The following is a 14,298-nucleotide window of genomic DNA, read 5'->3' as shown; positions in this document are numbered from 1 at the left end:
CATAAAGGCAGTAGTCAGAGAGTTGCAGAGGACAGACAAAAGAACAGATTGTGGGGGATTTGGTGGACAGGTATCGGGAGCTGCTCTAGTAAGCGGCCATATCTTGCTTGGCAGTCAGCAACGCACCTTTTCTATTTGTGTTTGAGCATTCCATAGTGCTCATGTTTTCACCCGCTCCGTCCTCTGTCGACTCTTTTCTCCCTCCCACCCAATCGTAACCCCAGCCAGATCGTCCTCACATCCGAATTCAAATGTATTTATTTCACTGGTGTGCTCATGTGTTTTTATTTAAACAGTCTACAGAGTCCATGTTTTCGCTCCCCCCACCTCTTGAACCTGTAAGCACTTCCCTGATCATTTTTTTTTTTTGTGCATTTTTATATAGTGGGAACAAAGGTATCAGAGCGCTTTACATGAGCACTAGTTACAGATGGACACATTTATTTTTAGGCACTGAGAAATTATGCGATTTGCCCAGAACCACAGGATGTTGAGCCTCCTGCTGAGATTCGAACCTGGTTCCCCAGATTCTAAGACCGGCGCTCTAGCCATTACGAAACATTCTCTGCCCTGTCTATCGCTTTCTTATTGGCATTCAGTGGGTCACTCTATCTTGCTGGTGACTCCGAGAGACATGAACAGTGGATTCAGGGCCAATACCTTAGTTTGCGCTATATAATTGCGCTATATAAAAAGGCAACAAAAACTCAAAAACGATCTGGTGAATGTTACATCGCGCTGCCTAAAGTATCTACTGCCTAAAAGCTGCTAGCTGGGGACGTTCTAAGCCTAAGACCATCACAAACATGTTTCACGGAAGCTGCATCAGAACCCCTCCGAAGATATCAGTCACAAATTTACATTCTCCTGCAGGCTTGATGGAAGGAGAAAAGGTTTGCAGAATATACGTATTTGGGAGCATTGCGATTACACGACCTAGCGCATTAATTTGAGCAAACATTTAAACCATCAAAAGTCAAGGAAACCAAATCGCTTCCCCATCAGCTTTTTAGCCACCATTAGCACATTTCAGTAAAATGTTGTTTTTAGTGAGATGAAAATCAAAAACATATGCACATTTTGGTTTCATCCATAACTGGAATTCACTTTTTAAGCCCCAAGTAAAACAAGCATTAGCATAGCCAATAGGTCTCACCTTTGGGCCTTATAAGTGTTTAGCCATGCATCAGTTGATGTTGTTGTACCAAGGATATTGTGCTGCATAACTAAATACTTATAAGGTCCCAAAAGCGAGACCTATTGGCTATGCCAATGCTTGTTTGTATTTTGTTTATTGTCGAAGGCAAAGAACATACGATTTTTCTCATTCAAAACAAGAAGCACTGGCACCAAAAGCTACAACCAAATAAGAATAGTTTTAGCACAATAAGAGCCGTCAGTGAAATAGCTTAAGCTGAAAGTCCTGGGATGGAGATTTTTTTGCTAAACGGGGTGTGTTTTAAAGTAAGGCATGAGGGTTGGAAAGTCGTTTGGTCTCCCTGAGAAGACACATGTCCAATCAAGACAGCTTTACTGAACTGCGTGATGCTTCAGCCAGAAGGGTGCAGAGGAAGTGAGGAGGGAGGGCTGTGCAATCCCGTTTACACACGTAAAATATTCAGACTCACACTGCATAAACATGTGGTGTGGCCAAACTTATTGTTAAAGTAAACGGGATTTTACATGAAAAATATAGTTTAAGGAATGTGCATGCACAGTGACAGAAATATCAATACAGATTTGAAAAGTCAAGGGATGGTGGGGGGGGGGGTGAAATGGGTTAGGAGAAGCGACAGAGACCAGAGTAGGAGGTGGTGGGTTAAAAGCTAGAGAATAAATAAGTAAGTAAGTATGTGGAAGGAATGCAAGGGAGGAGGGGAGACAGTCTGACAACAAAAATGTATCAATATTTTAAAGACGGAGAGGTGGTGGGAATAAATGTTGCTTGTGTTGTGCTTAAAGGAGGTTCCAAGTTCGGCACTTCTGTGCCGCAAATTGTGGTTGGGAAGAATTTTGTACAGGTCAAAGGACTAAAGTGGTAAAATGCAAATCGTATTAATGGGCACAGTCTTTGTATGAGGAGTGTGTGACTGAGTGGGTGGATGATGGAAAAGAATGTTATGCCGTGTGCATCAAATGGTACAGAGAATGCCCAGTATAACCAGTTAGAAATTAATTCAACTTTTGATTCAGCACTTGAAGGTGGTGTTTCTAATATGTGTCGTACTATTGCAGAGGGTAAAAACTAACATCGAGCCATAGGAAATGCCTGATACGTTTTCTTATTTATGTATGGATGTTTCCTGCTTTGTTCAGTTTGTTGTAATGGGGAATGTCTGACACGTGGAAGTGGATTTTATGCCTGCATTGCTGTGTAGGACCTTTGTGTATCTTTGTGTCAGTGTTGAACAAAGCGTGCGTTGTAGCACGTGTAACCTTGTGTAACTCTTTCTCAGTCAGTTGGTGAACACTCACTGTGCTCATGGACATTCTAAGGATTTTTGGGGCCCTGGGAAAAACTTATTTGGGATCCATCCCCCTGCTCAGACAAACTTTAAAGATATTGCCTTTTTTTCAACTAATTTGAGCCCTTGTGATTAAAATATTGATTTATACCTTGACGTTTCAGAAACGTGGCACACTAGTAGATTAAAATGCTATAGCATCAAAAAGTATTCATTCGATGTGTAACAGTTATAATAATGATAAGTGTTATTTTAGTAACTTCATATTACCACATTCTGTTGTTTTTTTGTATATATACTCATCACCCATTTTTTATTGTTGTTCATTACTCGAACATCAAGACTATTGAGCGGATTAATTTGAGACATGATTGTAAGCAAGACAGCCTGCAAAGACCCTTGGACATAGTGCTAGAAGCTTTGCCTTCTTCTCTACAGTAATAAAGTTTGACTACTCCCTTGGAACAGCCAAGTCTCGCATCCCACTTGCCTTCAGCCAAGTTGCGCTCCCACGACTGGTCCTGTTTGCTGATATGATCTCCTCAAACTGAAATGTCTAACTTCCCGTTTATTTCAAAGTTACTCATAAATGGACAACCTCAGCTTTGTGTTTTGACAGTGAGTTCCCCTACCAGTTCCTCAACCAAACAGTAGTGGCCAACTGGGGTTTGTGATGGGTGTTACCCTGTTTATATGCCTAGTTCTTATCACTGCAGCTTACTGGCTATGGCCACATCCTAGTTTCTATAATTGCTTTTCAAAGACCTTCAGAGCCTTATAAAATTACAGCAAGTGCTTGCATGTATTCTGAACCTCAATCGTGGTGCTGCATTCAAAATGCTTTATAAGTTTAGGCAGGTAAGCGTGTTCTAGTTGCTGTGATGTAATGTTTTAACTTGTAATTCTTAGTACAATGTCCATGTAGTGACTCCATAGCCACTGGTTGCATTCCTTGGCATGAGCACTGTGTGTTGGAGTGTAGATTCTTAATAGCGGGAGGAGAGAGAAGAAGCTTGTTCAAGAAGCTCCTCCATGAAGTGTTGGGGTCTTATTATTAAAGAAGCTAACTCAATTTCGTGTATTCATCAGTATTCCCTACAAAATTTGTAGACGAGTTTGTTCGCCCGAGCACATGAACCTGAGCGTGATGGGTGCCATTTCTTAGGGCGTATCCTGCACCACAGGGCTACATTGCACTAGGAAGCTACCGTTGAGAATTTCACTTTTCTAGCCAAGCGGCAATCTTGAGAAATGCAATGTGAGTACTGTTGTGGGTGAGCAGTGACTAGGTACATTTTCTTTAACACTGTGCTGCTTAGCGTGTTTTTTTTTTAAATCTGCTTTTGCGACCGTTATAGACGCACTGCAACATTACTTCTTCACGCGCTGCTCCTAAAGGACTGTTTTGCTCATTCTGGGTCACTCAGCACATACGCACACACACTTACATGCCCTACATTACACCACCATATTGGATGCTGCTTTAGTCATGGAGACTGAAGTGCACCAGTCTTCCAACACGACGTGGTACAACACAGGATTCAAAGGAGATTGACATGTACTAGTCTAGTATCCCTATGTTACACAGCTTCAGAAGGCTTTCCTTCAGGTATTTAACTCTAGTGTTTATAATTCACCAGATTCACACGCTGCTGCAAGTTTTGTTGAATGCAGCAAATGTTGCCTCCTCATAGGTTCTGCGTCACAGTAGGACATTTTGATTTGGTCGTTAGTGCACTAGGTGGCACGTTCTTCACTTCACAATAAGTACTGTAAGTCTTCTAATTGGCATTTTCTACTCATTTATTTTCTCATAGGTGTTATCTGTATTTATTTTGTAATGGCTTCAAGCAACACTCTGAATTTAACACCTCCTCAACCTTTTACTCCAACTTCAGGAGAGTACTCACTTAAATGGCTGGAGTGGAAGGGATACTTTCTTAAGCACATTTCTATGCTAGATGAGGATGATGACTTTACTGCTGATCGGAAGAAAAAAACTCTGTTACACTCTTTTAGTCCTTTGGGGTTGAGGGTTCACAAATGCATTCGAAAAAACCTTGAGATGGCAAAGGTCTTTTAATGCGATGCGTTGCAAGACTTGTATATTTACTATGCCCCCACTGTGTGTGACGGTATTGAGTAATATCAGTTTACCATAGGTAGTAGTTTAAGGAGGAAATAATTGAGGATTACGTTTCTGCCTTAGAAAACCTGGCTTTGAAGAGTTGTTTTGGCTCCTTACATGACAAATTAATTAGAGACCAAATTGTCGTGCATGCAGAAAATTCTGCTATCCAAGACAACTTGTGGGTGAAAGGAGAGGCACCGCTATAGGAGGTCATTGAAATTGTTGAAGAAGCTGAACTATCCGGAAGGTGTCCGAAGGCTGTATTGTGCAAATAATAATAAATTAATAAGGAAACCTTCGAGAGTGACAGCAAACTTGAGGGTAAAGACGTGGGCAAGAAGTTGAGTACCGTGCGATAAAAAGAACCTAAGTCAACCTAAATCTTCGTATAAAAAGAAACAATCCGAATACAGCAATGACTGGAAGTGCTACAGGTGTGCGTTAGTTGGTTTCCTAGCCAATGATAAAAATGCCCAACCCAAAATCAGAAGTGTTCGGGGGTTGGCATAAAGGGCCATTTTCAAAAAGTGTGTAGGTGGAAAGGTAGTAGAAGTGTAGCTGTAAAGTTATTAGAGGATGGTTCAAGTTCAGAAACTGAAGACACTGATGGAGATGACACTAATATGTGTTTGTTTGAGTATTGATTCTTATACAGATGTGTTGATTGTGCATTTTGATGGGAAAAAACCCAAGTGTGACATCAACAAGGGGACGTGACTGGAATCACCTGACATTTCTCCCAAACGTTTTACTGGGGAGCCCAATGTACTTTTGGTTTATACAAAACTGCTGTTTGTATTTAAAACCTGTCAGGATGTGATTAAATCATACGTCTCCAAAGTAGGTCCCTCGGTTTTGTGTTCGTGAGATCAAGGTGATCTTGGCATCATCTTGAATCCCAATAGTACTGATTCAGTCATGGTGGTCCAGAGTGAAGTTGAAGGAGATGAACAAATTCTTAAAAAGTATTCTGGAGTGTTTTCAGATGTCATTGGGGAGCTCAAGGGTTTTCAGCATAAAATAATCTTAAAGGATGATGCTGTACCTTTTATTCACAAGTCAAGAAACATTCCTTTTGCCATTTGGGATGAGGTAAACAAGGAATTAGAAAAGTTACAGGATGCGAGAATAATTGAGTCAGTCGAGTTTTCGGATTGGGTCGCTATGTTGGTGGTAGTACAACAGGCCAAAGGTAAACTCAGGCTTTGTGTTGCTCTGAGGGATCTGAACAAAAGCATATTCGTTAACCAATTTTCCCTCCTCAGGATTAGTGAAACGTTGTCAGTCACTAAGAGTGCTAAACAGTTCACCACCATTCATTAAACTTCTGCCCATCACCCGGTGCCCTTGCACCCAGAAAGTCGCTGGTTTGCAGAATTTATCCCGTTGTTTGGGCGCTTCCACTTTTTCTGGGTACCATTTAGACAAAGTGCAAATCTGCAAAGAATTGGGTGATGTATTTGCGGCTTGAAATAAGTGGACTAGATGTGTAGCCCAAGGCTTCTTTGGTGGAGTTAATTAAGAATGCTCCATCACCATCTAATAAGGACGAAGTAAGAGCGTTCTTTATGATGGCAGTTTTATGTGCTAAGAATGTGATGAGCTTCTCTAGTAAAACGTTTTCATTAGACAACTTTTGAAGAATAAGTATTAATTCAAGTGGTCTGATGAATGTCTGGAGGCCTGCCACGTAATAAAGAAAGATATATGTTGTGCCTCAGTCTTCCAGGAGTTTGACCCCAGTTTGAAAAGTGTGGTTACCACTGATGCAAGTGGAAAGGGTTTGGGTGCAGTTCTCACACAATTTGATGGGGAAGGTAATGAATTTATAGTTGTCTTTGCTTCATGTTCTATTACCCCAATGGAAGAGACATATTCTGTTATTGAGAGGGAGGCACTAGCATGTTTTGGGGGGCTAGAACATTTTAGGCCATACATTTGGGGTTCTTCTTTGACTCTACAAAGTGACCACAAGCCAGTGACTAAAATGTTAATCACAAAAGGAATGTTAAGGGCTTCTCCGAATCTGGCTCGCATTTTCATAAAACTGCTTCACTACAATTATGAGGTATGTTAAGCAACTGGTGTCAAAAACAAAAATGTTGATTTTTTTTAGCAGAATGTCGATCCCAATGAAAGTCTTACCGGAAGATGAATTTGAAAAATTTTATGTAGCTGAGGTGGGTGATGCAATGGAATAGTATTCAAGAGAGTGAATGGGAAGAAGAAATTGTTAAGGATGTTGTGTTGCAAAAAAAATTCAAAGCTGGATCAAGGAATAGTGGTGCAACAAGAGGAATGTAGAAGGAAACCTACAAGTATACTGGGAAATGAGAAACAAACTCTCATTGGAAAATGAAAGAGTTGCACGTGGGGATGGATGATATATTCCGATTGCCTCAAGGAGGAACTGCTTGGTTTATGCCATGATGGACATTTCGGGATAAAAAAAAATGAGCAGTATCTTTATTCATGACCAGGCCTAGATTTGGCTATTGAGAAAAAAGTAAGAGATTATGTAGTGTGCAGCAACTCAGAAAAGACACTTGTCGTGGTCAAGCCACCTTTGTGCTCCATAAAAAGTCTGGATATGCCTTGGGAAAGAATAGGCTTAGATATCATGGGTCCAGTTCATGCTGGAGCAGAACCCAAGTATTTTATTGTCTTAATTGACCATTTTGCTAAGTGGCCCGACATTGAGGTGATGTCTAAGGTGGATGCCCAGCTGTCGGTATATTCTTTGGATAGAGTATTCTTAAAGAAGGGTTGCCCAAGGTTTTCCTAACAGATAATGAACCCCAATTCCTTTCTGAAGTGTTCAAGTCATATTTAAGAAGGGATGACATTGTGCATGAAACCACATCTATATATCACCCCGCAGACAACGTTGCAGTTGAGAGCTTTATTAGAGTGCTTGAAAATACAATACAATTGGCCAAGAAAGTGAAGTATCCTGGATTAAATAATTGTGGTGGACTGTGTGGGCTTACAGGGTTACAGCTTGTGGGTCCACTGGATTTAATCCGTTTGTGATCATGAGAGGCAGGATTCCCATCATGAAGGACAATGTTGGTTTAAAGTCTGTATCAGGATGAGTAAGTGGACTCCTTGGGGGGTAAAGGAACAGATGTCTAAGGCTCAGTAAAATTGTAAAGATTACTATGATAAGAAAAACAACTGTAAACATGTGTGCATATTGGCAGGTGTTTGGGTGGGAGTTAAAATGCCAGGTGTGCTTAAAAAAGATGAGTTACGATTCTTACAACCCTTATGGGTGGTCAAGGTGCTTTGTAATTCTGTCCAGCTGAGTGATGGTAAGGCATGTCACTTGAGTCGTATTTCCTTATACAAAGGTGAGAAAGAAAATGCTGTGTTGAAGGATGGTGCCTAACATTGTACATTGAAAAATACTGATTGGTTAATTGGGGAGGATGAGATTTGTGGAAGTTGTGGGGATCAAGCTGGTGATAGGGACGGTCAGTAGGAGGTACAACCATCTACATCATCTAGTATGAATGATGTAAAGGGAATTAGAACATTGAAATGTTGGGAGCTCCATTGAAGACAATGGAGTGCTCCATGCTTTTACGGGCCGGTAAAGGCCCGCAGAGCAACATTCCAATGTTGTTTTCAAAGGCCTCTCGGAGCCCGAGGGAATTTTAACCCCTCGAACTCCGAGAGACCTTGGTTTTATTTGTTGGATCATTCTGCCCTCTTATGCCAGAATGTTCTAATAGCCTTATAGCCCTCCGTAGCTGGGCTATACCGGCTATTAAAGTCCTGCTCCCTTGTTAAAGTCCCTCGCCTTCTGCTCAGGCCTTTAACGCTGGAGCGGGCCTTTAATAGCCGGTATAGCCCGCTACGGCGGGCTATAAGGCTATAGTAGAGTGGAACATGGTGGTAATGTAGACTGTCAGAGGGTGGCACAACCATCTACTTCATCTGGTATGAATGATGTAAGGATGTGAAGGTTGAAAAACAAGAATAACTAAACCAAAGAAACTCCAGGATTTTGCATGCAAATAAGTATAGGATTTGTTTTGAAATATGACAGTGTGTTTTACATGCTGATAGGATGTTTATCTTGAGTTTTGTATTACATTATTTTTTTTCCTTTAAGGGGGGGATGTGTTGTGATGTAATGTTTTAACTTGTAAGTGTTAGTACAATGTCCATAGCCACTGGTTGTGTAACTTGGCATGAGAACTCTTTGTTGGAATGTAAATTCTTGAGAGCTGGAGGAGAGAGAAGAAGCTTGTTCAAGAAGCTCCTCCATGAAGGGTTGGGGCCTTGTTAGTAAAGAAGCTAACTCAATGTTGTGTATTCATCAGTATTCACTACACTAGTGCCTGCCAATAAGCGGCGGCGTGGAGGAGCGTCACTGACCCTGACAGCACTCTCAAAAAAAAGAAAACGATAAGGAAACAGGTTTAGAACCTTGTGCCGAGTCTTAGGGTGGGGAGCATGTGGGTTTGGCCAGCCGTCTCAGGCCGGCCAAACCCATCGCAGTGAAGCTCTCTCCAGCCCCAGCTGCATTAAGGGGGGGATAGAGCCGGCACAGGCTCCCGGTCTGTCTGGGAGTGTAAATCATCTGCGCTCAGGTCAATCCTGAAGCTGCTCTCATGCCTGTGCCTGCCTGCCGGGGAGAGGAGAAGAGCAGAAAAGCCCGATCCTGGAGGGGGGCAGGCAAGTTCTTTTTTTTTATTTGTATTTGTATCCGTCGTCCCCCATCCACCACCCGACCCCTTCACATGCCCTCCTCTTTTCCCTGAGACGAGCCGCTACCGATGAAAAGTCGTTTCAAACAGCACTTGAAACCTTTGAAGTCCCATGTGACTGTTGTAGAAAAAGGTAAATGACTGATACATTCTCATTGGACATCACACCAACTGCTGTCCAACATGAAATGCATATATGATACTGAGACCCTTCTTGGGCCTTATATGGGATTGAGTCAGTGGGCACTGGGGCACAGCTGGCCGGCCAGTAACTGTTTCTGTCAGATGTTTTCTGAAGTTCCTCTTCAAGCTCCGCAGCGGCATTTGTGGGTGTTTATTTCCACTGTAGTTCGAGCTACAGACAGACGCGTCTCTGGCAATTTACAAATACATTTCGCTGTTTGGGGAGGGGGCAGGGCCTCCTGCCGAGACCTACCTATGAGGCACTCTGCCCAGGCGCCCAACACCCATTGGACTCAAAGGGCTTCAGCCCCCCCCCCCTTCCCCCCCCTAGTGTGTGGCTGCCCGGGATGGGACAGCTTCCCGGCGCACACACAGCCGCACCCAAGCACTTCACAGGTCTTTAAAAGACCATTTGCATGTTAATGAGGCCTCGCTGGTGTTTCACCCCTTCTAAGAGCCCCTGCAGCTCCACTCTGCCTATGGCTTAAAAGATTCAGCCCCCCCCCCCCCGAAATTTTTTCTTAGCCCCCCCCCCCCCGAAATTTGGCTCTAGTTGCGCCTCTGACTCTGCCACTTCCTAAGACCCCCCCCCCATCATAAAAACAAAGGGTCTCTGAGGCTGTGCCAATGTCCATGGGTGTTTTCACACCTCTCAATAAACATCGGCTGCTTACAGCCACCAAAGAGAAGCTGGCGAGCCACTTTGTGTCTGTCAGACGGTTTCATTATTGTGACGCCATTACCTTGTTCTACATATTATGTACAGATCCAATGCATTTGTTCTTTTTTTGGTCAGGCCGGTGATTTGTATATTGTTAGCTGCGTTGTTCTTGGTGTTCTCTTATTGCTCCTCTATCCAACAAGTACTCGTTTCTTAGCAGTAAAAAAAGCCATGACATTTTCACAATGGTACTTGAATACATGGACTCCTGCCCTGGCAGTTTCCCAAGGATAACCAAAACAAACAGAACAGCAGGGATGATAAGATAAAAGGAGTATTTATACAAAAGCATATGTGCACCTGGTGTCTGGTATCCCTGATGAAGGGAATAGTGAACTGCGAGCCAACACTGCCTCCACTCATATCCAGTATGCTATTTTTGTCACGTGATTAAAGTTTTTTTTCTGAGGTGGTATGGTGCTGCTGTTTGAACCTCGTGCCACTGGTTCTAGCCTTGGTAAGCTAATGTGTTGGTTAAATGTTTTTGTCATTTATTTATTTTTTTGCATCACATTCTACAAAAAATAAAAAATGCTGCTGCCTAAACTTGGCGACTATATGCTTGCAATAAAGAATTTAAAAAATGTAAGGAAAAAGATCCATATACTTGTATTAGAACTGTACAAATGCTTTCTAGTGGAGGTACTTAAAACAGTTATCGATAAAGTTTTTAATGTTAATGCACAGGAAAATATGATTTTTTTAATAAGCTAAAAAATGTTTTTGGCTAGTAATTACTTGAAAGTAACTTGAAGGCACAGACCTTGATTACGAGTGCCTTGGTGACTTCGGAACAGCTGGAATTAGGAGATTTCCGGCAAACACGGCACCCCGTGCAGGTACATTTTGTTAGGCCAAACCTGTCAGTTTCAGTGGGAAAAAGTCAGGTGAATGTGATAAGCAATGAAATCCACATTTCATGCTTCATTTGAGGGGGAAATACTTGGATTAGGTCAATTTTGTTGGTGCAATATTACTCCCAAAACATAGACTTTCATAATTGTGACCTTAGTTTAAACACAATACAATGGGCCTCATGTAGGTAGCCAAATACCGGTCGGTAACGGCCGATTTTCGGTAATTATACCGTTACCGACCGGTATTTTGGCTTTTGAGATGTAGGGGGCTCATTTCTGTATTCGGTAATTTACCGAATCGGTAAAATTACCGAATCGGTAATTTTACCGATTCGGTAAATTCCGAATACAGAAATGAGATGTAGGGGGAGTGTGTGGGTGTTTTTATGAGTCGGTATTTACCACCAACTAATAGTTGGTGGTAAATAATGTATGGATGAGGAAAAGCATTTAAAAGCGCTTAGAAGTGTGCACATGTGGCAGACATACATGCCCTTAGGGCATGTATGTGTGCCACATGTGCACACATGGCCGAATCAGGGGTGCAACAGGGTGTCAATGTGACACCCTGCCACCCTTGCATGTTCTCCCCCATTACCGAATCGGTATTTACCAATTCGGTAATGAGGCATACCTTCCCCTCAATGGGAAGGTATGCCTCATTACCGAATCGGTAAATACCGATTCGGTAATTACCGAATTTTAACGAATCGGTAAAAATTACCGACACATTACCTACATACGAGTTACCACTTCTTAAATACCGATTCGGTAACGTTCGGTATTTAAGAAGTGTTAACTGGTATGCTACCTACATGAGGCCCAATGTGTTAAAAAAAAATGGAAACAAAAAAAGTGGAGTAGAGTATTGACCCTCCAGCCCTGGCACTGAAGAGCTCATCTTTTTTGGACGGGTATGTTTATATGATCAGGCAAACTGCAGTCACACCGCCTCGTACTGTGGTGGGTGGAAATAAAATGTAAATATGTGCATGTCTGTGTGAACCAGGTAGACCATCGAGGGCAGGTTCGGAAAACCAGGATAAATGGAGAAAGCAGAATTGAAAAAGAAGCTGCAATAGTTTACTTTGAGATTAAGAGACATGCAGTGGGGGGGGGGGGGGGGAGAAAGAACGAGGCATGAGGTGGAATCAAAGTATGCAGCTTTGGTAGTTGGCACCCCTGGCACTAGGCAACCCTGTCAGTGGGCTGCTATGTAAAACTCTGGGGTTTACACTTTTTTTTTATTTTGACAATTTTAACATTTATTATATGAATGGTGTGTAATTTTTTTGTGTCCTTCCTTGTTTTTTAGACTGGAAAACTCGATCCCCATCATCCGAGAGTCTGCGGGCATAAGGGCAACGTCCTGGACATAAAGTGGGACCCATTCGATGACTTTGTAATAGCCTCATGCTCCGAGGATGCCACGGTAAGACGCCAGATCACATGCCCATGTGTTTCGGCTGTGAACATTGAACACATGTAGCTAGCTGCGCGCTGACCCTCCATTGGCACATTTATAGACCGTTTGCGTCAGTAGTCTTCAGGGGAACGCGATTGACTTTGTTGAATATCTCAGCATGTAGTATTCGCAAAGGGGGCAGCAAGGGATAATTAAAGCCGCACTAACTTTCTAATCACTCAGTACTTAGGATCAATAATGATGCTTGGTCTAGATGCCCACCTCCAGGATCCGCTGCCAAAAGACCCAAAATGAAAGCACAAGAAAATACAGTACGGAGAGGCAACACAAAAGAAAAGATTGATATTGAACAATTGTAATTCCACAGAATGAGATCAGGAGTCTTTTGTGTCTCTGTTGCTTCTTTTTATTTTCAAAGTGTTGAGGTATAAAACTCCTATTTTCCTATATCTCAGCATGTGATCTAGGAGGAGAAGGAGGGGAATGTCTGCAATCCAGATGCCTGGACGAGTTTGCCTGCAATGCATTACAGTGACATTCAAGAGCACGCTCTTTGACAAAAAATAAGTTAACCTAATAATAAATGTTGCTGTGTACAATTTGGTAACTGTTAACAAAGGCAAATAAAGAAGAAATTGTAGACTTTCTTGAAAAAAACAAAATGTACTGTTGCAGCCCCAATCTTTTCACACTACTAGCTAATTAATTACCTTTGGGAGGTAACTAGGTCAATAAATAGAATGGCAGTCTGGGTGGAAATATTACCTAAGCTAATAACTAAAACGAATAGAGGGGCCATGAAAGGGAGAAGTGAAATTAAAACGGCCATCAAGGGACTATATTTCAAAATGAACAATCAGTTACCAACAGACGTTGCACATACAACAAGGATAGCAAGAGTATAATTGGGTGCAAAAGGCACATAGAAACGAGCAACATCTTAAACAATGCACTGAAACCTTGCAAAGACACTGTCAGGGTCCCAGTGTGAAAGCTCAAAACAGGAAAAAAGACCAAAAACATGATATAAAAGTCAAAAAGTAAATACAAATATTAAAAAATAAAACCAATGCAAAACAAAATAAATACATGCAAAGATAACAGACAGGCATCATTCTGCACCACGGGGCAAAATACCCTAAGAAAGGTTCAAGTATGTGAGTGTGTGTCTGTCACCAATTCTCAAGGGGATATATACATACTGAGGGATTTCATTGTTCTCCACGGAGTTACACAACCGCTCCACACAGGCAAACAGAGCATACACCAGACTTTCTGTTTTCAAAGGCTGCACCTATCCAAAGTGTTTTTAGTAGAATGCTGTGACTACAATGCAGTGAACCACTTTTAGGATCAGAGCAGTGGTGTTCATCTATGACAATGAAGTCCACTTCAGTCTTCACTAGGGCAGTTTCAATTCCTCATGAGTAGATGATTTAATCTTCTACACTCTACCGCTCTCTCTAGACTTCCCTCTCTTTTACAAAGATAGAGGAGGTATGAAGTAAACTTTTGGATAGCAGGTGTCGCAGGCCGGCCTTGTATTTCTTTAGATATTTGGTGTTGATAGCCAGTTTTACACCAGGAATTATACTCCTGAAGATCAATACCTTCTCTTGAGGACAGATACCTTTATGTGGCGCTTGGTGTCCGAGGCAAGTGTGAGGCTGGCTCCTGGATATTTTGATCTTAATTTGCATCTTATCACTTCATCCAATTTTATAGAGCCAGAGATGGAGAGAGTTGTTTCCAAAGCACGCAAGATAATTGAGCACAGGTTAGATTGAGTTTTCAGGA

General features: G+C 42.0%; 1 protein-coding gene across 1 annotated transcript in view; it reads left to right on the top strand.

The window, feature by feature from the left end:
* Positions 1-14,298, top strand: part of CORO2A (coronin 2A) — a 408,458-nt gene that overhangs the window by 188,256 nt on the left and 205,904 nt on the right. Inside the window, exon 3 of the mRNA XM_085636611.1 lies at positions 12,391-12,507. Coding sequence (XP_085492737.1) covers positions 12,391-12,507 — 117 coding nt within the window. The remainder of the gene's footprint in view (positions 1-12,390; positions 12,508-14,298) is intronic.

The sequence above is a fragment of the Triturus cristatus genome, chromosome 2_1 (genome assembly GCF_964204655.1).
Source record: "Triturus cristatus chromosome 2_1, aTriCri1.1, whole genome shotgun sequence".
NCBI classification, from domain to species: Eukaryota; Metazoa; Chordata; class Amphibia; order Caudata; family Salamandridae; genus Triturus; species Triturus cristatus.
This window is presented reverse-complemented; position numbering and strand designations above follow the sequence as displayed.